This window comes from Cyphomyrmex costatus, unplaced genomic scaffold (genome assembly GCF_001594065.2).
Source record: "Cyphomyrmex costatus isolate MS0001 unplaced genomic scaffold, Ccosl1.0 scaffold182, whole genome shotgun sequence".
NCBI lineage: Eukaryota > Metazoa > Arthropoda > Insecta > Hymenoptera > Formicidae > Cyphomyrmex > Cyphomyrmex costatus.
Window position 1 is genome coordinate 1,331,058 of NW_017275847.1, and position 24,949 is coordinate 1,356,006.

The 24,949-nt window shown below is 31.5% G+C and overlaps 3 protein-coding genes and 1 pseudogene across 6 annotated transcripts; 1 reads left to right on the forward strand and 3 right to left on the reverse strand.

Annotated features, from left to right (window-relative positions):
- The first annotated feature begins 124 nt into the window (after window positions 1-124).
- Window positions 125-1,762, forward strand: LOC108772282 (metallo-beta-lactamase domain-containing protein 1). Its single transcript, XM_018537788.1, has 4 exons — window positions 125-369; window positions 1,045-1,212; window positions 1,279-1,398; window positions 1,538-1,762. The coding sequence occupies exons 1-4, from the start codon at window positions 219-221 to the stop codon at window positions 1,735-1,737; spliced, it is 639 nt and encodes a 212-aa protein (XP_018393290.1). The 5' UTR covers window positions 125-218; the 3' UTR covers window positions 1,738-1,762.
- Window positions 1,763-2,863: 1,101 nt separating this feature from the next.
- Window positions 2,864-4,615, reverse strand: LOC108772258 (histone demethylase UTY pseudogene; annotated as a pseudogene).
- A 1,861-nt stretch (window positions 4,616-6,476) lies between these two features.
- LOC108772281 (lysine-specific demethylase 6A) lies at window positions 6,477-8,864 on the reverse strand. The gene is made up of 5 exons (XM_018537787.1): window positions 8,796-8,864; window positions 8,005-8,693; window positions 7,195-7,800; window positions 7,073-7,097; window positions 6,477-6,622 (listed from the first exon to the last, which is right to left on the reverse strand). The coding sequence occupies exons 2-5, from the start codon at window positions 8,674-8,676 to the stop codon at window positions 6,477-6,479; spliced, it is 1,449 nt and encodes a 482-aa protein (XP_018393289.1). The 5' UTR covers window positions 8,677-8,693; window positions 8,796-8,864.
- Window positions 8,865-12,146: 3,282 nt separating this feature from the next.
- On the reverse strand, window positions 12,147-24,327 carry Nhe3 (Na[+]/H[+] hydrogen exchanger 3). Of its 4 annotated transcripts, XM_018537763.1 has the most exons (13): window positions 24,010-24,327; window positions 22,692-22,918; window positions 22,095-22,172; window positions 21,915-21,991; window positions 21,231-21,440; window positions 20,716-20,966; window positions 20,264-20,466; window positions 19,778-20,043; window positions 19,533-19,584; window positions 18,493-18,549; window positions 16,819-17,031; window positions 16,473-16,658; window positions 12,147-12,660 (listed from the first exon to the last, which is right to left on the reverse strand). In XM_018537763.1, exons 1-13 carry the CDS (start codon window positions 24,251-24,253, stop codon window positions 12,565-12,567), a joined length of 2,160 nt encoding a protein of 719 aa, XP_018393265.1. In that variant the 5' UTR covers window positions 24,254-24,327; the 3' UTR covers window positions 12,147-12,564. The 4 variants fall into 4 exon arrangements, with proteins under 4 accessions (XP_018393265.1, XP_018393267.1, XP_018393266.1 ...); XM_018537765.1 differs by lacking the exon at window positions 12,147-12,660 and having other exon boundaries at window positions 16,380-16,658; window positions 16,819-17,046; XM_018537764.1 differs by lacking the exon at window positions 12,147-12,660 and having other exon boundaries at window positions 16,380-16,658; window positions 16,819-17,046; window positions 19,497-19,584.
- Window positions 24,328-24,949: the final 622 nt, after the last annotated feature.

Consider the following 24,949-nt stretch of genomic DNA (forward strand, 5'->3'; position numbering starts at 1 on the left):
TTTGTATATATTTTAAAATTTGAGAAATTTTTCAAATAATTTTTCAAAAATTGTGTGAAATTTATTTAAAATTCTGAGAAAATTTTTCACCAGGATTCTTATCTAATTTAATTTATAAGGAATGTCTATAGGTAAATGATGGAGAACTAACTGCAGACACAGTATTGCTTTTTCTATCCTTGCAGCTTTCTTTAATGATATAGGAATTATCTTCCAAAATGTGTGAAATCATTGTTTTGTTTAATGGTTATTCCAAAAATTTGGATGATAAAAAAATGGATGCAAATTGCACTTGCACTCTAATAAGAGGCCCCAAACTGATTATTGTCGACACTATGACCGCTTGGGACCGTGAGAGGCTAATAGAAGGTACAATACATAGAATTCACTGAAATTTTACAATATTTTTTATTAACACCAAAACGATCGATAATATTTCACCAGAACTATCAAAGATGTCAAGTTGATGCTTTCTTATATATACTTATTTTTAGTTAAGGAAGAATAATTATTATGATATTATTTGTGTATCGTATTTATATTATTATATATAGTACAATCTAATACAAAAGACAAAAAAATTTTGAAATGATTAATCGAAATGGCATTATCGGCCATGCTAACATTAATACATATTCATTAGTATATACAGCAGACATTTTATTATTTCATATTGCAAGTACAGAGATAATCACATAGTGAATATGTAAAAAAAATTTATTATTTTTTGATTAATCATTTAATTAATCAAATGTATCAAATATATCAATGTTTGATATATTATACAGTATTTAATAATAATATGTAAATATAATTAATATATATATAAATTATGAATTCAATTGAATGCTGAACTTATAGAACTCTTACCATTTATTTATAGTTTTGTTTAATTCTTTTTTTATCTTTGAAAAAGAGATAAAACTGATTCTATTGTATTTGCAATTAATGTTGGAAAATACAATTATTTTTATTTTTCTTATTTCTTAAGACTTAAATTAAAAGTTTTAGGACTTTTATAGATAACATGTAACGTCTTTTCAGCACTTGCACAGTATAATATCGAGCCAAAGGACATCGATTACGTTGTTTGTACTCATAGCCATTCCGATCACATAGGGAACAATAATCTGTTCACAAAAGCAGAACACGTTGTGGGTTTGACTGTTCAGTATCGTACTATATTTTACGAAAATCCACGGATTTCGAACGGTAAGCTTATTAGGGTATAATGAATTTATAGAAATACGGTCACCACAAAAAGTTACATTTTTTCAGAGGGCTATGAGCTCTGTCCAGGTGTTACAGTTATGGCCACGCCAGGACATACGAAGGAAGATGTTACCGTCTTAGTAAAGACGATAATGGATGGAGAAGCAAAGCTTGTAGCTATTACAGGTATACGCAAGTTTCAGAGATTATTGATGCATTTTTAGTAAAATTTAAGCATACGCGAATAAAAAGTTTTTTTTTCTCAATTTAGAATTAAATACTTATGTTATATAGCAAAAATGTTTCTGATTTCACGCTTTTATAGGAGACTTATTTGAGAAAGAGGAAGATATTTTTGAACCGCATATCTGGAAATCGCTTGGTATACCAGAATTGGTAAAAACTCAATCCGTTATGCGTTCTCGTGTAATAGATCTTGCAGATTTTATAATACCTGGACATGGGCCAATGTTCTACGTTACTGATGCTATGAGAAAAGCCGTGAAATGTCAAGTAATTCCATAAGAAAATTGTTTGTTATTAATAAACATTTATACCAAGTTTTATAAAATACGTAAAGATTATTAAAAAAAAGTAAAGAATTTCTTCAAATTACAATATTATTACGGAAAATAATAGAAAATCATTATAACAACTTGTTAACGTCCTTTATTTTGTTTTAACTTTTGCTTTATTTTTACGTCCTTTATTTCGTTTTAACTTTGCAGTTATTGATTTTAATAAGTAATTTTTATCAAAAACGTTCACTTGAAAATTAACCTTCGATAAAAATCTGTTCTTACCGGAAGTTAAATTTTAAACAACAAGGAGTTATAAGTTTTATCAGTATGACATGCAACAAATTATATGAAAAGATTATTCTAACATCATCCCGATTAATAAAACCTTTTTTTAAATCTTATTATTGATTCACATACAAAAATATAAACCATTTGAGTAATTTTGCATATGATAGTTTGTATTTATGTATAATGAATAAATCCTAATGAAGATTGATTAAATACGGTTGATTCTTTTCGTGCTTGTACAATTTTTTATATCTTTAAACAGGGACTCGGATCATAATTATATTCCAAAATAAAATTTCGGACCGGTTATAGTTATGGTCCGAGACTACTCAACTTTCGATTTCGATGTCAGTTTAAGTCCTTTTAGTTCCAGTAATAATGATTACCATTACAGATATAATTATTGAAATTGAAAAGGACCGAAATCCAAATTGTATTTTAATCTAAAGTAAATAGTGTTATCAGTAATAAAATATCTATGTAGTAATGCTATATATTGTATATTAGAATTTGATCCTCATTATGAAGCAGATAACATTTATAAATTAAATTGTGTTTCTCGTTCAATTTTTTGTCACTTGTTTTTGTTACATTGTAATATTCTATTAAAAAAAAGCAAAAATAGAATATATAGCATTTTATTGTTCATAATAGGAAACACGCTTGCTTATGAATTTACAATTAACAATTCTCAAATTTAGAATTAAGCATGAAAAAATGTGAAATTTTATCTTGACATACAACAAAAACACTGCTCATTCTCACTACTGCAGCCAAAAAGACTGTTCCAAAAAGGATACTAGTAAGAAAGATTGTTATTTATGATACATCAATAAGACTAGCTAGTTTGTATCTGCGAAGTCTACGAAGTCTGCGAAGTTTAATGATGATACTGACGACGGCTGTAAGGAAATGGTGCCAGTAATCAGTGTGAATTCATCATAAATCTTCATTAGTTTTTCCATATGATATTTTTGCAAACAATAAAATTTGTTCAACGAAGAAGATCGTTTCAGTGCGCAATCTATGCAACATACCATAAATATGTTCCCACTCTTCTTACAGAATAATAAATTGAATACCTCGATCTACAAAGAATTAAAAACATAATTTGTAATGCTAAATAATTTAAATACATATTATGTAATAATAGATTGCATGATATATTAAAAATAAGAAACATACTTGGCAATTTTTGCAATAATGCACTTTCTTCTCGAGTTCATCATCATGTTCCACTTCTATATCCTTGCTTTTTAAAAATTTAAGTATCAAGTAATTATATATCATTGTTTGCTTCAGGCAGTTCTTGATTAGATGAAATAGGTGCTGATCCGATATTTCAAAACATAATTGTGCCAGATTCCATGAAAGCTGCACCATCGGCACGATTGATTTGAATTTTTGCAGCTTGTTCCATTCGTAACGTTCTATCGCCAGCTCATACTGTCTGGCAGTAAACGGGCCAAGATTCCACGCGACATTATTGCACGAGCCGATCGCATGCACCCAATGTACACAACCAACGTTCACCCACACGATATCACCCGGTTTTTGAAGGAATCTGTATACCGGAACATTATTCTTATGTAGAACGTTCATATCCGGCGGCCACCAACTGTCACCTAAATAATTGACGCGGTTTTGCGTACAAAGTAACTGTAGTACACCCCAGTATTCATACGATACTGCAAACCATTCGCAGTCACCCGGTCCGGCATTAATGTTGATAGAACAGAAATTATTATTCTCTTGATGGCCAGTTGTTCTGCAGCCCGGTACCTAAAGACAATTACACATATACATTTAACGCAATCAACACTCCAAATATACCACTGAATCTCCGTTCTAACTTAAAATTATGTTATATCAAATTTTAGATATACCTTCATATATGCCTGTGCGGTATTCATTCCTAAGATATCGTAGCCCACGTATGTAAGCATATTATCATCACATTTAATTCTCAAAAAAGGTGGTAACTTTATTAACTCATGTAACTGTAGCTTCCAGATTTCCACATCTGATAAATCTACATTGGTAGCGAATTTTATTGTCTGTGTCTTTTTATTCTTAGTCATTCGACAGAGATTGCTGGAAGTGGATATGTTACTGTACACATTTTCGTCATTATTATCCAGGAAAGTTTGGGCTTGATAATCCGCATACTTTCTGATCGTCATAGAAGTCACGTGACTGAAACATTTCCAGACCTTCTTTTTCTTCTTTGTATCCCTATTCTCATCAGAAGCACACTTTATTTGATTGAGTACATCGATTGGCATATCCGGATTTGCCTTGAGCAGACTTTCAGTCGAAAAGACACCTAGATCAATCTCGAACGTTGTCGTGAGGCCACGTACCAAGACAATTGGATTCATCAGACAGATCTCCTGTAATTCCGAATGGAACGCTTGCGCTTTGCTGTTTATATAATAGCTTTGTATCAACGGTGATAATTGTTCCTTTGTTAATGGTTTACTGCACGGATACGGCGGCGAGCAATCACTTACTAATGAACATTTTGGCACTTCGTTCAGCTCTCGATCCTTGTATGTCTTAAGAATTGTTGAAGCATCCATTGAGTTGTTCATTATTTCCTATATCGACTACCATCCGGATAGGTAATTAAATAGAAGCTGCAAAATAAGAAATAAATATCCTACAGCTAGTTAAAGTTCTCCATTATCGCACACACATAATTATGACCGTTTGTTTATTAACATATTCGATATAAGATTTGAAAGTTAAGGGATAAAGTGATGCAAAATAGAATATAGATTCAATAATACAAACATTTTCCCCACAATAGAGCTATTTGATTTATTGATATAACGTTTTAAATATTCTGTTTGTTAGGTAATATACATATAGATATACTAATCATCATCATTTTGAGGAACAAAGAGAATAAATAGGTTTATTTTCGAAATAATCGCAAGGACATGTTCAGTTTACTCAATAGATGAGTTTGCTGAATGTAGCCAATGTAAATTCGACCGTTCAGTATCATATTATTTTCTACAAAAAAATCTACAAATTTTGAACGGCTACAAAGCTTATTCAAAAGTGTTAAAATATGGCCAGTTTAGTAGAAACGATAATGAATATAAAACTTCTAGCTGTCACAGATATTCAGAGATTTCATAGATTCATATATTTTTAACAAAATTCAAGTACACTAATATAGTCAAAAAGTTTATTTCTTTCTCAATTTATACTTATATACTTATATTTATAGCAAAAATGTACTGATTTCACATAGTTTTTCAAAAGATTTGTCCGAAAATTTGGAAGCTTCTGACGTACATCTGGAAGTTGCTTGTCTTTCACCGGAATTGTTAAAAATTCAATTTAAATACTTGGACTAGGATAGTGCTCTTCGCGTAACGGATATTGTGAAAAAAATCGTAAAGAGTCAAGTAATTCAGATGTATTTGATAAGTATATTTGTTAATAAATATTTATGCGGAGTTTTTACAAAATACAATAGAGAATGCCTTCAAATAATTACCTGATGTTAGAATGGAAATTATTATAAGAAACAAAACAAAATCTTGATAATAACTTTTTACGTTTATTTCGTTTTGACTTTTGTTTAACAGTTATTGATTTTAATAAGTAATTTTTTTCCAACGTTGACTTGAAAATTAAACTTTAATTAAAATCTATATATATATACTTATCGGAAGTTAAATTTCGGACAATAAGGAATTATAAGTTTTATCACTATAATATGCAACACATTGAATGAAAAGAGATTATTCTAAGAACATCCTAACACTAATAAATCTTTTCTTAAATCTTATTATTGATTTGCGTACCAAAATATAACTAACTTGAGTAATTTTGCATACGGCAATTTGTCTTATTTTTCTAAAAAATTTACGTACAAAAATGGATGGGAGACGAACGATGATTCTTCATACTTATACAATTTTTAATATCTTTAAGTGAAAATGTCGCATTTTATTTCCATTTTTGTACGTAAATCATGTCAAAAAAGTTGTATAGTAATCGTTCAAATGTTTCTGTGCGCACTGAGCAAAATATCGGAAGAAAATTACAAAAATATTGATATTTGAAGTATTAGCCCTGTGTATCATCCATCTCTAGTTCAATTATATAATATTACAACTTCACATTATTATAAAGTGATAATATTTATAAAGTGAATTATATCTTCTCTATTTTTTCTTGTGACGTAATAATAGCGTTAAAAGAACAAAAGTAAAATATAACGCGTATATATTTTTACTCTTTATAATAGGCTTTATATCTTGCCTGATGCTGAATTCACAATACAAATTGATCAATAATTTTTGAATTTACGATTAAGCGTTAGAAGAAAAATATAAATTTATTTTAAATATCGTTAGAAAGAAAAATATAAATTTATTTAAATTTCATTTAACGCTATAATTTTACGCCAGACAATGATAGTGATACTAGTAATTAATTAATAGTAAAATTATCATAAATCTTCATTAACTTCTTCATACGATACTTCTTCAGGCAATGAAATCCCTTCAATGAAGGAGACTTCTTCAGCGCGCAATCTATGCAATACACTATAAATTTATTCTCTTCCTCCTCCTCCACTTCTTCTTCTTCCTCCTCCTCCACTTCTTCTTCTTCCTCTTCCTTCTCCTTTTCCTTCTCGTCATCATCATCACTCTCCTCCTCCTCTTCTTTCTCTTCCTCCTCGTCCTTGACGTCGTCGTCGTCGTCGTCGTCGTCATCGTCGTCTTCGTCGTCTTCGTCGTTGTCGTCGTCGTCTTCGTCGTTGTCGTCGTCGTCGTCGTCGCCGTAGTCGTAGTCGTAGTCGTCATCGTCGTCGTCGTCGTTGTCGTCATCGTCGTCGTAGTCGTAGTCGTAGTCGTCGTCGTCGTCGTCATAGTCGTCGTCGTCGTAGTTGTCTTTCATCTCTTCCTCGTCCTCGTCGTTGTCGTCGTCTTTCTCCTCTTCCTCCTCGTCCTCCTCCTCATTCTCCTCTTCTTCTTCCTCCCTCTCCTCCTCTTCCTTCTCCTTCTTTCCCTCCTTTTCCTTACAAAATGCTATATTAAACACCTCAGCCTGCAAAGAATAAAAAATTTGTTTCTAATGCTGAATAACTTAAATACATATTATATAATGTAACATATTGCATGACATATAAAAATAAAAAACATACTTGGCAATCTTGGCAATAATACGATAGTCTCTTCTTAAATTGGTGTCGTACGTCGTATTCTACTTTCACACCTTTGTTTTGTAAAAATTCAAGTGTCAAGTAATTATATATCATTGTTTGCTTCAGGCAGTTCTTGATTAGATGAAACAGTTGCTGATCTGAAATTGTTATAATTTTGCGTGCCAACCTCCATGAAAGATGCACCATCGGTACGATTGATTTGTATTTTTGCAGCTTGTTCCATTCGTAACGTTCTATCGCCAGCTCATACTGTCTGGCAGTAAACGGGCCAATATTCCACGCGACATTATTGCACGAGCCGATCGCATGCACCCAATGCACACAACCGATGTTTACCCACACGATATCACCCGGTTTTTGAAGGAATCTATATACCGGGACATTATTCTTATGTAGAACGTTCAAATTCGGCGGCCACCAGCTATCATGTAAGTAATTAATGCCGTTGTTTTTACAAAGCGAATGTATCATGCCCCAGTACTCGTACGGTACCGCAAACCATTCGCAGTCGCCCGGTCCGGCATTAATGTTGATAGAACAGAAATTATTATTCTCTTGATGGCCAGTTGTTCTGCAGCCCGGTACCTAAAGACAATTACACATACTAATATGGATTGAATCTCTATCAATTTCAAATATGTATATCGCTAGATATATCCTTATCTCAATTTAAAACTATATGTTATATCAAATGACATAATTTTATGATGAATTCTAAGAATTATAATGATATATGTATATATATATATATATATAAATTATTATTACATAAATTATTTTGAATTGTACCTTCATATATAACTGTGCAGTGTTCACCCCTAAGATTATATGACCCACATAGGTAAGCATATCATTGTTCCAATTTATTTTAAGGAAGGATGGTAACTTTGTTAATTCATCGAATTGCAGCTTCCATAGTTTCTCATTTAGATCCACGTTGGTAGCAAATTTCACTGTCTTTGTTTTGAATTTTTTCTGTTTCTTTTTTTCCTTAGTCATTTGACCGAGACAATCATTCAGGAGTATTTGAATTTGATAATTCGCATACTCTGTCATCGTCATATAACTTGACTGACTGGAACATCTCCAGATTTGCTTTTTATGGTTTCTATCCCAATTCTCATCAGAAGCGTACTTTACTTGTTCACGTATTTCTATTCTCTTGGAGGGATTTGTTTTAATTAGAGGCCTGGTCAAAAAATTATTCAAATTAATCTTAAGCGTTTCCGTAAGACCATGTATAATGACAATAGGATGTGTCAAACAAAATTGTTGCAGCTTCGAATCGAATGCCTTCCTCTTACAATTTACATAATATCTCTTTACTTGCGGCGACAATTCCGCCTTTGTTAATTTCCGGCTGGGCGGGTCTGGCGGTGAACAATCGCTTACTAACGAACATTTTGGTACCTTGTTTATTCCAGCATCCTTACATTTTTCGAGAATCGTTAATGCATCCATATTGATATCCTCCTTTCCTATTTATTCAATTATTTTGTGAATAACTAAATAAAAACTATAAAAAGGCAATAAATAAATTCTGTGAAACAAGAAATAAGCGTAAGCTAACGACTACTTACAAGTTCTTCACTGTCGTACACTTGAACTGTAACTGTTTTGTTTATTACCACATTCGATGGATTTGAAAGTTGAAGGACAAATGATACAAATAGAGAGAACATAGATTCAATAATATAATCATCCCTTCCCCAGATTAAAGTTTCTCGGTTTATAACTACATTTTAAATATCAATAATTGTGTAAACTTCTCACACTGCTTAACGGTTTATGTATCTCGCGAATATTAAAATGCGACATTTTTCATTTTTTGAATTCATTAGATTTTAGTTCGATATTCAGTATTATATTTATGTTGTATACAATTAATTTTTATGTGCCGATAACGGTCAAAATTTAACCGAAACGGTTACCTTTCTCTCTTTTTTTAAATATATATGACTTTGCGAAAGACATCTTACGTTGTGACTATGCTCATTTCTATTTATGTTTATTAACAATTGTCGTTATTATAGATAGGACGCCAATATAGATAGGACGAGATATATTGTGTGTTCCTTATTTATTCCCAAAATATCATCTTTACAAACGTGAAATTATTTTTAACATCCAACAAATGAAGAAGATATTAATTCAAGTTATATGAGACTTGAAAGGTTGCACGACATACATGTATAAAGAATTTTATCAAGACTCCATAAAATACAATTATAAGGATTTCTTGAATAATAAATAATTCAAATACAAAGAATAAAAAGGCTAATGAGAGTAAACTCGCTGTTATCAATGCGAAATCACAAAAAACAATATATATTCTCGTTAACAATCAAAAAATGTCATATATAAAATACTATACGTTTCGGCCTAACATCCGGGCCATCTTCAGTAGTAAATTCAAATAAAGACATGGATCTGTAGAAAAGTGGTCACTCTCAACATCAAACAATCAAATCCACATGGTTGGTAGGTCATGTGCAAACGACAAGACGTTGATCGACAAATCCATGATTAACAAGATAAAGTTGTAATAAAGAAATAAAAGACCACCATCAGACAAACAACAAATTAATATAAAACAAGTCAAAAGATAAAAATCCGAAGATAACATTTTGGTGGTCACGATTTAAATGTGGTCACATTTAAATCGTGACCACCAAAATGTTATCTTCGGATTTTTATCTTTTGACTTGTTTTATATTAATTTGTTGTTTGTCTGATGGTGGTCTTTTATTTCTTTATTACAACTTTATCTTGTTAATCATGGATTTGTCGATCAACGTCTTGTCGTTTGCACATGACCTACCAACCATGTGGATTTGATTGTTTGATGTTGAGAGTGACCACTTTTCTACAGATCCATGTCTTTATTTGAATTTACTACTGAAGATGGCCCGGATGTTAGGCCGAAACGTATAGTATTTTATATATGACATTTTTTGATTGTTAACGAGAATATATATTGTTTTTTGTGATTTCGCATTGATAACAGCGAGTTTACTCTCATTAGCCTTTTTATTCTTTGTATTTGAAATTTTCGAGAGTCGATTTTTATATTTAATTTTTTAATAAATAATTATCTATTCTTCTTAATTTTAGACTTCCCAAAATAATAGAAATGAAAGAGTAGACCTTACTTTTTACAAATACTTTATTAAACATTGCAAAGTGTGGTACATAGTATCACAACATTGTTATACTCATTACATGTATGCGTTACAATTACACATTATACATCGGATTCACGAACACAAATATTTATACGGAGGAGCACAATACGTTCATCTTGCGATTCCGCTCACCATAACGCAGATCATTATCATTTATCTTAGAACAATCTTTTCGCGAACGCCATACTTATTTCGAAGAATTGAATCGCGAATTGATACATAATTTGATAAATACAATGCTATTTGAACATTGTCCTAAGGATTTATTCTCCTAATATCTACACTCTATACGTTCACGAATAGTTTTATTAAATCTTCACAGCCAACGACTAAATTAAAAATCCTCTCACATCCTCACGCCGTATTCGCATTCTTATTTAAAAATTATAACTGATGTAAGTTTCTTTTCGGGAATAGCGTAGATCTAACTAGAGTCTACCGGAGAATTCGCAACAGTACCGCAACAATACCAGGAAGCTGATAAATATATTTTTTGTCCGAAAGTACAAATCCAAAATTGATAAATCCTCTTAAACCCGTCTTGTACATTGTCGCGTTGTAATATTACATATTGTTAAGAATACGTAATTAAAGCTCGCGGTCGCCCACTGTTGCTACTATATTAAAAGTCAATCACATAGATATATTGTAATACATAACTTTTATTCATTATATTTATAACAATTAAAAATTATGAAAATGATTAAAAACGAAAAATCGTATGAACCTCTTCTTAAAGCAGAAACAACAGTTTTCGATTATGCAAGATTCATTATACGATTTCTCGCATTTGATGTGATAATTTGATACAATTGCAGCAAGGTAACAGGAGTCTTAAAGTATTACAATATAAATAGTAAAACGGAGTTCCCCGCACTCCGCGTAAATATAGTTGCTAGGTTTTGTACATTACGGCAAAGTCAATTCGCCAACTGCTGTAAATATCTAAAATCAGTAATTTTATAAAACGAAAAAATCCGATTACGTAGCGTGACTCTATTCGTCGTCAAATCAATGCGGAATACCTTCAAATAGAATGGCTCGCGTAACACGCAATATAATATAAATCAATCTACATAGTTTGTCCTGGATACTAAATCAATGTACAAATTTTATTGCGTATCTCTGAATTCTGAGCTGATTTAGCTTCATCCTTATATATGTATATCGATTAGATACAGGTCGATTCTTGCGCTATATCATTATTAATTTCATCAATATATATTAATTAGAATTTTCATATTTCGCAGTTACTGTATGCGAGTCGCGCATAATCCGTAACAGGTTAATATCTCACTAATTATTTAGAACTTTTTAAATAAATTATTAATGGTAATGCATAACAATAAAAGAAAATACGTTATTTACTAGATGCTATAAGAAAAACAAAGACATACGTTGATTTTTGTATGTAATTGTACAATTAGCAAGCAAATGATGCATTCTCCATTAAGTCACTTTCAAGAATTCGGCAGATATATTGAATAATTATATAGCAATAATTATTATATATGATATATATATATATATATAATTATGTAATTGTAATTGTTAAATAATTATTCAATGTGTGTATTATACAAGATATTAAGATGTAATACGACTCATTCTGTACACCTCATGACTTTTATCACACATTTAGAGTACTATAATTAAAACTTGCAAAGAAATATTCAATATGGCATAACTTTTTCAAAATTAATCTACCTAAATCCGATAAACGTATATATTAGAAATATTTCCTGACTAAAATATCCTTCATTTTTTCTCGTTCTATTCTGTTAAAAATTGCACAGGAAGCACGACCAGCTCTTAAAAAGTCCTACAGCAATTCCGATTATGATTCTTAGAGATCCTGTCGCGAGTTTCTAATATCGGTTGCAGTATACAATCGCTTAGAAAGACTCTTCATCAAAATCGGCAGCACGTTATGATATCGGATATTATCAATTGATTGTAATTAATACGGTTCTTGGCACCCTTGTCGTTTTGGCTAGGTGAAGAACTTTTTAACTGAGACTTACAATATTGATTTACAACAGCAATAAATATATACAATCGAAAATCATCGTGCGGCTGATTTTTAACTGATAATTTGACAGGAATTGTACGAAAATGATTGAGCGAGGTGAAACGGAACGGTCAATTGGCTATAAAAAAAATTTTATAAGTGTCTGCCGATCATACCGGGCAGGGCGACTCGTGTGTGCAGCGGTAGTGGTCCCGGACTAACTTCTCCCATCATCATCACGGTCCCCAGCTGTCCCACAAAGTATTAAACACACATCAAGAATCGACTCCAGAACTACATCTTCTTTCACATGTAAGCCGTTTGACGTTAATCGATTAATCGTTTACGTTCAATTTAGCGCATCAGACAATTTTTACGTATATCGCGTACATGGGCTGAGATTATAACGTTAGTTACAGAGCGAACTGGCTAATTGTGTCATCAAGATAGACCTGGAATCTATTTCGAATAAAAATCCGGCTTTAAAGTGAATCAAATTCGAGGTCAGAAAAAAATAAAATTTGTCTAACTCTATTTACAAAAACCTGCAAAAAAGGGGAGCAAGCAACCCTCCAATAATCTTGACCTTGATATATGTTGTTAAGGCCATGACCATGAGTGATCTCCAACAGGTTTTAGCCGTCGCTCATTATTTGTTAAAGAGTTATTAACAGTCAAAGTTAGTAATTATTTTCCTGCGACTTTTTACGCGAAGTGACTTACTTTCCTCCCCCTCTGCAAAGGGGCGCACGACGTCCATATCATTTCATGTTGTAAAGTGTATGCATGAATACAGTAAGTTCCGCACCCCCACCCCCCGCAGGAGGGAGGCTCCACTATTATAACTCTTCTAAACAGGATATTTACCTATTTTAGAGCTGAAAATTTTGTTTTTATGCGCGCCTCGTAGCAATAGGGGATGATAACTTTTTTTGTTAATAACTTTTTAACGAAAAACGATCGACAGATAAAACTTGTCGAGGGTCAACTCACTCAGGGTCGTGATCTTGATAATATATGTCAAGGTCAAGGTCATCGGAGGTTACTCCTCTTTTCTGCAGTTTTACAAAATAAAAAAAAAAAAAAAAAAAAAAAAAAAAAACTGCAAAGTGCTAATTTGTCAGCAGAAAGCACATTATGTGTCAATTTCGTCGATTTCCTACTTGTATATACGTATTAATTTATTCTTTATAATTTGCTGGTATATATAATATCATACTATATATTTTTATTTAAAAAAAAAAGGAAAAAAACGACAACAATCAACTAAGCAACGATCATAGTTTCGTTGCTTAAAGTATTACGCCTGGAAACTACATTGCCTCTGCAATATTGACTTCGTTATCAAATTCTAAGTAACAGTTACATTAACATAAAAGCAAATGTAACTAGTATAAGTCCGTAATATCACTGTCAGAACTATCTTAGTGAGATTTAAAGGAATTAAGTGTCTGATAAAAATTTCTCGTTAGTTTTTTAAATTAATAACAATTTAGGGTATATCTTACATATAGTTAACGCTTAACAACTCAATATTTAAACGTAAATACATGGACAGATCACCGGCAACAATTATATAAAACATATAATGTTGGAGCCGTAAAATAAATTTTAAAACGCTAAAAATATCTTAAAAATATTATGTTTACAACTGCGATCTACGTGCAGAGCTCCTGATGCTCGTCTGTGAATAAATAATATAAAAATATACAACTAAAAGGAGAAAACAACGTAAATTAAGTAAGATAAGTACGTGTAAAGTAGTATATTGCGGCATGCAAATATTAAACGAATAAGTATCGCACTGGCAGCGCGATTGCAAGATGATTAATGCCAGAGATTTTTTTACATCAAAAAATTTACTACATGCAAAAAAACGCTCGAGGATCACAGAGATCGGTAAAGTAAGTATCCACAATCTCATTCTTTTAAATATATAATTTTACAAAGAATTAAAATTACGTAATTGCAATATTACGAAAACGATCTGTTCTGTCAGAAATATTGCATTTTCACGTAAAGTTATTCTAAAAAAAGACGAGATGTATGAATACTTTTTTCCCCACTTTGTGTCAGCTTATAAATAAACATAAAACTTTTCACAGAGTAAGAATTAAAAGATCACAGCAGCAATAGAGCCTCAATGCCTTTTCCGTCTTTACAGTTGCAATCATCAATTTTCGCGCGATTAGAATTAATGAACACTGAAAATTATGTTTAATGCTCGATCGTGTGAGCCTCGCAAAGAATTTGACAAACATTTCAGTGGTTAGAAAAGAAAGAATCCGGGAGTGCTTGCACGTGGTACTCGCGCGTTAAAACTCTGTTGAAACGTTCTGTTGAGATTAAAAAAGCATTTTTTTATTCAGTTCAATAAGTACTACGTACTCTCCAGGTCCCGAATTTTCTCCTCTAACATTCTCTATATGGAAATATATTATACAAGTCAAAAAGCGACAAATATCATTTTCATTCTCATTAAAACTATACGTATATATTAATACTTTCGGAAAATCACCGCGTATTGTGACCTATTCGCAATTGTTCAAAGAGAAGAATCTGTCTTTTTTGCCGTATAGATCTTAGGTACACATGGATCGTTCGTCGAGCGTTTTCCCGACTACAACGTTCGTAACGGAATAAATCCCTCCATTCCGATGAGTCTGAGGTCTTCGTCATCGGAATTGGAATCATCACTGTCACCGTTTCTCTCTCTCTAGAAAAACCGATGAAAAAAAGATACGGTCAAACATGCGCTCCGTAAAGATGTGACTGTAATTTTTTCCTTTCAAAGAGAAGAAGAGAAAGACACATAAGCGAAAAAACATATCGGAGAAGCTTGTCATCTCTACGTACATTAAACATAATTTTCGAATCGAGTTTTGTAAATAAAAAATGTATTCCATCGTTATGTAATGAATATCACACGCTATTGTCTATTCATTAATTCTTATTTTGTCTATAATAGATAATCATTGACTAGAATAGTTATTTGTTGCAAAATTACAAAATCACTTTGACAGAAAAGAATGCGCAGTTACGAGAAGTCATTCGCACGCAACGATTGGCTCATTAACATTTTACTGTCTGTCAATTTACACACTGTTATAAATATAAGATGGAGCACAGCAGAAAAAATTCGGTTTGCATTAACAAACAGCATATGTACATTCTCCTTATTCTTAAGCAAGCAGATTTGTTAAAAATTCATGGTGTATTTACAGTTGTCATTATCATTTTCGAAATTGAGACATTGATTGCGATAACAGCATAAAACTTCAGATTCCACTGGTTAATTGATAACAAGTCATAATTAAAACTTTATAATTATACAAAATTATTTATTTGTAGATCTTAATTTTTCCATCTTTTGCAATTAGCTATCATATTTTTAAACTCATTTCTCCTAAAAGAAAAGTATCGCGCGCGTTTTATAAATTACGCTGCTATCACATCCGAATTCTCGACTATCTCTGTTGCTGTTTCACTCGAGGGTTTGAACTCCGAAATCGAAAACAAGAGACGTTATATCATCCAGATAAAATTAGTCTTACGTGCAATAGACATTTAAGCTTGTATTTTATGTAAAAGAACAAAAGAAAGAAAAGGCGATTATCAAAGTCGAATGAAAAGTGATCGTTCGCGCGATTACATCTCTACATCTGTATTATACATACAGTATAAAAAAAAACATGCGTAGAAATATACAGTGTACACACACTAGCCGCAGGCTATTGTTGTTTACACTCATAGTCAAAGTAAAGAATTAAAAAAAGAAAAGAAATATGAAATTCATTTGTATGATATATCAGTCATCTCTTCATGGAAAATAAAAGATGTGAAACTTTTAGCAAAATTGTACATGATTGTAAACGAATGTCAAACAAGTTACATAGGAATTAATTAAGTAAATTGTAATTTACTGCGTTTAACGCGAAATATGTACATGACTCTTCTATTCTCCCGCTTTTCCTTTCTTCAACCTCAAAAGTTTAGGTATATAAAAGGTGGTGGTGTTAGGATTGCTGTTAGTTCTACCTTCTGTGTAAATTGAGAATTACATAGGGCTCGTCCGGATTAGTGCCAACGTCTGTAGTGCTGTTGTTAGGCTGATAGCACGGATTAACAGTATAATTGAGATGAGGCTGATGGAAACTCACCGGCTGAACGCTAGTCCTGCGCCGCTCCATCTCGCGATCTTCCAAGCAGAAGTCCGAATCTGAATCGACCTTCCTCGCAACCTCGTCCTGTTGCAATGTAATTGTATTATAGATGTAGTAAAATTATTTTCATTTATTCTATAATCTACCGTATTATGTTGTAACAATATAATATAGATATTTAAGATGATACAATTGATGTTTTAAAATGAAGTTTTCAACACATATAACTCAGACGATATAGTACCTGCGTCATTTGTTGTGTGGTTGTGAGAATTCTCGCTAACGGACTACAACAGACCGGCAACGTTTCTAATAACGTAGGCCTGGAATGCGTTAACAAAGGCTTCATGTATCTGGTATCGAAATCGCCCCAAATTCTCGCAAGTAACGCCTTCTCGTTAGGTTTCGTATTACCGATATTACCGCTGCTACTGCCACCGCCTGGCAATGATCCGTCCTGCATAGAATTATACTGTGAAATATGAACAATGCATCAGTTATCCATCCTGTATGATTCTGCGATCTTTTCTTTAATCTTTAAACAAAAATACATCTATCCCCCTCATTTACTATTTGTAAACATATATTTATTAATGTGTTAAAATAAAATCGAAATAGGTATACACAATTTTAATTTTTTTTAAACATAAAAGTATATCATAATAAGAATGTCATTAGAATATTAATATATCTACTAATGACATCCTTTTTGGATATTCGGAGTTATCTTTATTTATTATTAGTTGCGAAGAAATACATGCTTTTTTATTAATTCATGATTCTAGTGTTCCATATTAAACATGTCTGCTGTGTAGGTACTGTTAATAAATGTAAATATTTCAGTGTTCTCTCTCTCCAGCTACTCTTTGACATACAGAATGGATAACAAAAACCATACCAGAAAAAATAATCAGAAGCACGTGCAATAAACAAATTCGATCAAAAGCTTTAATAAAATAAATCTGCAATTTGCAATATAAGCAGAGGGATCGTATAAATCATATGATAGATCTACAATCACATGCTACAATAACAAAAAAAATCACTTTTAATAAAGATATGTATTAAGCGACACTTGATGCATGCAGTTACTTTTACAGGAATTGCATAATACCATGCTTCATGCACCATGTATACATATGCAGGGTTTTAAAAAACTATTCAGCATTTGTATGATAAAGAGTAAACAAGGAAATTAAATGTCAGACAATACATAGAAGTCAAATAAGTGAGTTACCATTAACATACAAAATTGTTTACATCCGAAAAACGATAGAATTTTTAATTTTTGTTCACTAAGGATTTTTTACTCATCTACGATGTGAAATTAATACAACATTCTTTCAACACAAAAATATAATTCTAATAGAATTTTTCATAGCTTTATCATTCTTTATGAAAATTAAGAGTTTCGCATTTTTTATACTAAACAAAATTGAAAATATGGCGCATTAACTTCGCAAATTTAGTATAATACTTTCCCTCTAAAGAGTACAAAAAGACAAGATAAATATTTCTACTTTTAGTTACAGATCCCGTTAGTACTACTTGGGTTCTACAAATATATATAATTTGAAAACAAAGTTCTAACAATTATTAATTTTAATACATTTTAAATGCAAAGAGTAAAAAAATCATTCAGTATTTATATGATAGATAATACATAACATACAGTTGAGTTTACGACCTGTGTTCACTCTTTTACTGAGTACAGTATGTACTATCTACTATATAAACGCTCAATAGTTTTTTAAAAATTAATATACAAAATTTATATTAATATTTGTGTGTAAATAATAAATCAAACTGCGAAAGTGAGTCATCGAAATACACAAAAAATAAGTCAAATCGTCTAAACTCTCAATTTGTCAAATAGGAAAATAGTGCGTCAAGTCAATCTTTAATTGTGATAACGTACCGGTGGACTTCTTCCCCTATGTATGTCCAGATCACTGTAGCCACCCTCGCCGCCAGACTATTAACATTGATAAATTAAATTGTAAATCGCAACATTCACGCGCGCGTTTTTTTTTTAGCCGCGAATATTTACAATTAACTGTCGAATATCACAAAGTACCTAATGTAACAAACATGCATACAAGTTTGCAGGATGCGAGGAATAGAATCGGTACAATTTCGGTAAAGCAATTTCGTACAAATATTATTTGTGACTCAAGAAATCACAAAAATTTCACAGAGAAAGAGTTTAAAGCAGGTACTTTTAACTATACTATAAACTACGTACTATACTATAAACTATATTTTCATATAACTATACAGCTGCAACATCAAAAAATTGAGCTTACCGACATTGTACCGGTGTCAATATAACCGCTATGGGCATTAATTTTAGTTAACTGTTAATTTTGACTCAATCTTCGATATATCGATATTACTTTTCATATTAAAAGAAAACTAGCAGAAGCATGGCAAAAGAAAATCTAACTATCTAAGCTTCAATTTTTATAATTAACGAGAAGACTCAGCTGATCAATATGCATTCCAATAGCGTGTCCAAAAAATTATACACTTACAATTAGATAAAGATCATTAAACGAAACAACAAAACTTACATGCACAAATGCATATACTTTTGTCTTTTTAAAACAAATATTCTTATACTCATTTTTTAATATAGTGTATGTCGTTATATTAATGATTATTCTATCAATTATTATTATTATTGTCAAAGTTATAGATAATTAATCATCTTACAGAGTATAAGGACACTGTTTTATATATGCAAAGTTACTGTATTGAAATAATTGTAAATCTTGCTACCAATCATACTTAGCTATGTATAGCTTCGAAATTATATAAACGTATAAACATATTAATATACAAGTGTGTATATATGTAAACAGTCAATGTCTTTATTCTGCATTACGTGATACTAATTCTTCTAGATAGCATACAGAACACGATTGTCGAATAAAAACTCTGTCTGATCATACTTACACTGCGCGTTCCATTATGAGAGAGTCCTTCTATTTCCTCATCTACTCCGACTCTACAAAAAAAAAAACAGTTTAAATGACAATGAAAAGCAGAATTAATTACACTAATAACAAATTTAATAGAAATAACGAATAAAAATTATTAATGTTAGAAAAAATTCGTTTGTTTTTTAAAATAAAATTTTCAATGAAAGTTAAAAAAAAAAAACAAATTAATATTAAGTTACATTTAGGTATTTTACTCACGGAATATTAAACCAGCTTAAAAATTGCGTTGTTGCGCCTCCTTGTAGAATAACAGTCAATATAACAATTAAGCTAGTTGTGGTCAACATAGCTTGTCTGGCATCTGATACGGTGTTCCTGATGGCAAGAGCGAAGCTCATAGCACCACGCAATCCTGCGAAGAACAACATGTGCTGATAGTTTAATGATATCTTCGGCTTTCGCGCCAGATTCAGTATGAAAGATAGCGGATAAACATTAGCCGCACGACCCAATAACGCGCATAGCTGTAAAGTATGTTAAGGATAAATATTTTATAAATTAAATAAAATTAATTAAAATAGAATTTGATATCTATTCAACGATATTTTTTCAATAGTCATGTTGTGTACTGCGTTAACTGAAATGATTCTCTTAGAGAATTCTTTTGGAATCAATCGGAAAAAATCAAATGAGTGTCCAATGGCGCTCGTACAGCTTTTGTAGATATATATAATGTAAGGATACGAATCCTGCGAAAATAAAGCCAGGATCAAAATGGTGTTTTGGGAAGGTAAACATCGATACGCCGATATAACTAAATATAAAATTCTCGGCTAAGAAGTTCAACAGCTCAAACAGTTGTTTCGTGCGTTGACGCGAATCCAGACTCAGGTTGTTGTACGTATAATGAGCCTGGCATATTCCACAGAAGAGGACGGCAACCACGCCTAAAATTTTTTAATAAAATCTATTAGATTGATGCGAAAAATTTGTAAGTTGTTTTTTCTTAAATAAAGATACTAATCCTTAATTTTTATCAATAAGGAGAAATTAGAAAAAAATTCTTTCTGCATGGAAAAGCTATTTTCCATGCAAAGTCAATGGTGATTACTTTTATTAATAGATACTAGTTCTTGAGAGAAAAAGATTTGTATTATTTTTTTAATGTCATAATGTAACACATGTGAAAATATTACCTGTAAGATCAGTAGCTTCGGCGATTAAAAATGTACTATATGACATTAAGACGAATAACGCCGACTCTAAAAGAGGAAAATCTCGAACCCTGGTAAACTTGGTCAATAATGCAGTGATGCACCCCATCGTAGCACCGATAAAGAGAGACAAACTAAATATTTCAACGAAGTCTCCAAACGCCTGGAAGAACGCTACAGTCTCGAAACCGCCCGATCCCGACTGGTATCTTTCAGCGTAATTCTGTATTGAGCTGAATTAAAATATCAGAATTTTTTCAATATTGCATTTAAACATACATCGCTAAATTACAGCTACAATATATTGTTAGATAATTCCATTTGTAGTGTCTACTTTTTATTGCAGAATCCTTAAATGCAACTTCTTTAGCTAATTTCAAATTCTCGATTTTTTCTATCACAAGAATTTCTTTACAGAAAGAATCAATTTAACTAAAAAATTAAAAAATCAGGGAAAATAAAATAGGATTGATTCTGCAAAATTTCTGTATACTAACCCACTAAGTACAATGGCGACCGCATCGTTCAACACACTCTCGCCAAATACCAAAGCATAAAGATTAACATCTACATGTAGATCGTTGAAGATGGATATTATTGTCAGAGGATCCGTAGGCGATATCAGAGCGCCAAAGTATAAAGTATCCAGAAACGTGAACGACGTAGAGAGATGTGGTATCAATTGTACAAAGGCATACATCAGAGCTCTATACAGATAATACGGTATCGACTCATTAAAGTAAAATTTACAAGTCATTAAAAGAAAACTGTGTTTAGTTATAAGTGGCAAGACAAGCAGTAGATAAGCTCGGTCAAAGTACGAGCTATGCAAAGTAAGACTTATACTTTTTATAATCATATTTCTATAAACATATTTTGTTTGTTGCTAAAAATCTAAGAGCTAACAGCCGTTCCTTTCCTATAAATATGCATTAAATAAAAAAATAAACAATATCAATTCTTATTGGACTGCTTAAATTTCAAACCAAATGAGACAATACCTACAGCGATCTCATTCGGTAATAAAAAAAAATAATTAAGTATGAGATAAATATAAAAATGGTGCTTTAAAAAAAAAAGAATATGCATCAATAGTGATACAAAATGTATAACATGACATATAAATTAACACTTTTTTCTCAAGATTTCTACAACAAAATAATATTAAAGGAAAAACTTACCCAATAACAAAAGCTGATATGGAGGTTCCTATCAAAGCATACATGAGAATTGCACCTAGATTTCTGAAGAAGTATCTCTGTAAAAATTTGATTATCAAAGAGTTATAAATAGGAATCGCATTGTGTATATTCCATTATTATCACTTACCAACAAAGAAATAAGCAGATCAATGTACTTACACGCTTCAAACTATATCCAGCATGAAAGATAATGGGAGGCAATATGATATTGAAAAATATTTCAGGATCGAAAGTCGCCTGCAACAACAACCATTATATCTATTAAATGACAAAAAAAATAAATTACTTTAAAAGCAAAATAACTTCAAGTTTAATGTAACAATTATCTAGTTTTGTTTAAAAATCAATAAACCAAATTAGCTAAGTCTATCAAAAATAAATTTTATCAACAAAAAAAACACCGAATTTGATGTAAATTCTGTTAAATTCAATGTCACCAAATTGGAGCCAGGTATAAAACAAAAATTGCTAACGTAACATGAGAATAAATTGGCAAAACTATGCAAAACTTGATGACAACCTGATAGTAAAAAATTGATCATAACCAAAACCAACCAAAACTTTACTCAATTTTTGCTACCAATGTTCTGTTTGATACACTAGTAAAACTTATTGCTGGTACAGATGGCACCGAATTTGTTACCAAATGACTGAGAATGAGTTTGATGTCAATATGTCAACAATTTACTATCAATTTGCTGAAAATTTTTTTTGAACAAATGATGAAACTTTTTATCTTATGAAGAACTCAATCACCTTCAAATCTATTTCATTATCTTCCTTGTAAATTTCGCCACGAAACGAGTACGCGAATGTTTTGTTCTTTACGACACCACCACCCTTATCTTCCGGGAAACGTAACCATAGCGTGTCCGGTGGTACAGACTGATTGTATTTACTGGAGTTATCTGGAACCACCGGCATATGCAGGATGGTGCTGCTCGTTGTGAAACCATAGCGTATTATCGCTCCTATAATTAAGCCTGTAACAAGCAGTTTTATCCTAAATAAATACAATAATCTTGCAATTGTATCCCAAATAAACAGATTTATCAAGCATGTTATCAGAGCAGTGATAATTAAAATTATATCTAAGAATATGTTTTAATGATACATTTAATTTAATTTCAGATTCTAAAATAAGAATAATATGAGGTATAAAATCATTCATAAAATTTTATTATAAAAGTCTTGAAAATTAAGAAACAAATAAACAAATTTTATTCATTGTTATCAAACTAAAATTAACTCTAAATATTTAAGAAAAACAATAAAATACATAACTATATTAAGATTTTCTAAGAAACTTATTATTTCATAACTGTTTTATAAGAACTTCACAAATGTTAATCTCATAAAAATGCTTTTGTATTATTAAGGTGACCCTACATGATCAATAATACTGATCAGTAATGCTGTATCAGTAATACCGACAATATGCATCAATAGTATTTTTACACCCTTATACATGATCAGTATTATTGATAATATATTTCACTTTAATTTTATGTATATTATCTATTGCATGGTGACATACTGTAACATGAATCCTAATACAAATGATTCTGTTGCTTGAAAACCAAGATTCAGACATTGTCAGTATTCTATGTCAATCCATCAATATTAACCACATATGATCAGTAATATTGTCAGTATTTGTTAATATATTATTAACAAATACTGACAGTATTACTGATCATGTAAGGTCACCTTTACATTATACTATTAGATTATTAATAATGTTATAATCACAAACTTTTATAACTAGACTCTCATTTCAATTATTTTGCAAAAAAAATCTGTGGTTATAATTAATTTCGTATAGTTAATTTATAACATAAAAGAAAAGATAACTAAAGAAAAAATCGAAAGTTGAGGCAAGGATGTTGCAACGTATGCGAGTTAGATAATGTGTAAAATTTGCAAGTTGTTGTTCCATAAATAGATGAAGATTCAGTGAACGTGGCATGTGTCTTTGGTAACGTATCTTGTGCAATTTGCTAATGTCATTCACACACGTGCGCTAAAAAAAAAAAGAAAACACTGAAAATTGTTGATAGCAGACGATTCTTACCGTAAATGACAGCCAGCCCAGTTTCATGGAGGAACCTCAAGCGGCGGTGCTTGAACATCCATATCGTTAAAACGGTTAAAATCAATAGGAACGTGTAAAGCAAGAGATTGAGACTGTCGAGCCGATGCAACAACTGAGCCTTGGCATCCAATTTGATGTCCGTCGCCGCGCCATTGCATAGTTTCAAGAGAAAAGTACACGAAACTCCTACGAGCAGGAGACGTACGCCGCCATTCGCCGCCATCTTCGATCAACGTCGGGCGACGTTCCGCGCGCGCGAGGAAAAGATGAGTCACACATGCACTTGCACACATATAAACATACTCTATGCACGCATTTGCAATAATTGCAATAGTGCAATGGCATTGAAGGTGATCGAAAGCGTCAAATTGTGAAATTGAAGCCCGGTTTTTACTAATACAAGATTAATTTTATAATCTAGGTTTAATTTTTACTTTTTATCCTTTCCTATAATTCTATGCGAATTAGAAAAAGATAAACAATGAGTTAAACAGAAATTAAAGTTAATTTTGGTACATTTGTGGATTCCGTTCGTAGTAAAAGCTTTTTTCGAATGTACTGGTAGCTATCCAAATAATTAATTGGCACATAAAACTTGCAAATTGTAAACTTGAGTCTGTTTCCGATTTTTAAATATATAATATACTTAAAACAGATCAACAATTGGTAAGTATGTGGAAACTTTACCAACCGTCGGTAAGTGATTAACAATTTAAAAAATTATTTTAAGACTTGTGAGCGTGCAACGCGACAAACCCCCAAAATAGAGTGGATATAAAAAAAGAGTGCGCTAAATGCCAATGCATATGCATGTGCCTCTAAGCCCGTATCATACTACGGATTGTTACAATCATGTGATAAAATGTTCTTAAATATTGTGGCAAATAAGTTTTATAAAAATAAAAACTTGCTTAAAACG

What these genes read in the sequence shown, in the direction of transcription:
- LOC108772282 (XM_018537788.1), top strand. Translation starts at nt 219, where the DNA reads ATGTGTGAAATCATTGTTTTGTTTAATGGTTATTCCAAAAATTTGGAT. An exon ending in CCGTGAGAGGCTAATAGAAG is followed by an intron (nt 370 to 1,044) that starts GTACAATACATA and finishes ACGTCTTTTCAG; the next exon opens with CACTTGCACAGTATAATATC. An exon ending in AAATCCACGGATTTCGAACG is followed by an intron (nt 1,213 to 1,278) that starts GTAAGCTTATTA and finishes ACATTTTTTCAG; the next exon opens with AGGGCTATGAGCTCTGTCCA.
- Nhe3 (XM_018537763.1), bottom strand. Translation starts at nt 24,253, where the DNA reads ATGGCGGCGAATGGCGGCGTACGTCTCCTGCTCGTAGGAGTTTCGTGT. An exon ending in TTAAGCTGGTTTAATATTCC is followed by an intron (nt 19,585 to 19,777) that starts GTGAGTAAAATA and finishes TTTTTTTTGTAG; the next exon opens with AGTCGGAGTAGATGAGGAAA. An exon ending in CTCATAATGGAACGCGCAGT is followed by an intron (nt 18,550 to 19,532) that starts GTAAGTATGATC and finishes CAATGTTAATAG; the next exon opens with TCTGGCGGCGAGGGTGGCTA.
- LOC108772281 (XM_018537787.1), bottom strand. Translation starts at nt 8,676, where the DNA reads ATGGATGCATTAACGATTCTCGAAAAATGTAAGGATGCTGGAATAAAC. An exon ending in ATTATTGCCAAGATTGCCAA is followed by an intron (nt 7,098 to 7,194) that starts GTATGTTTTTTA and finishes TATTCTTTGCAG; the next exon opens with GCTGAGGTGTTTAATATAGC. An exon ending in GGTGTTTAATATAGCATTTT is followed by an intron (nt 6,623 to 7,072) that starts GTAAGGAAAAGG and finishes AAGAAGAAGAAG; the next exon opens with TGGAGGAGGAGGAAGAGAAT.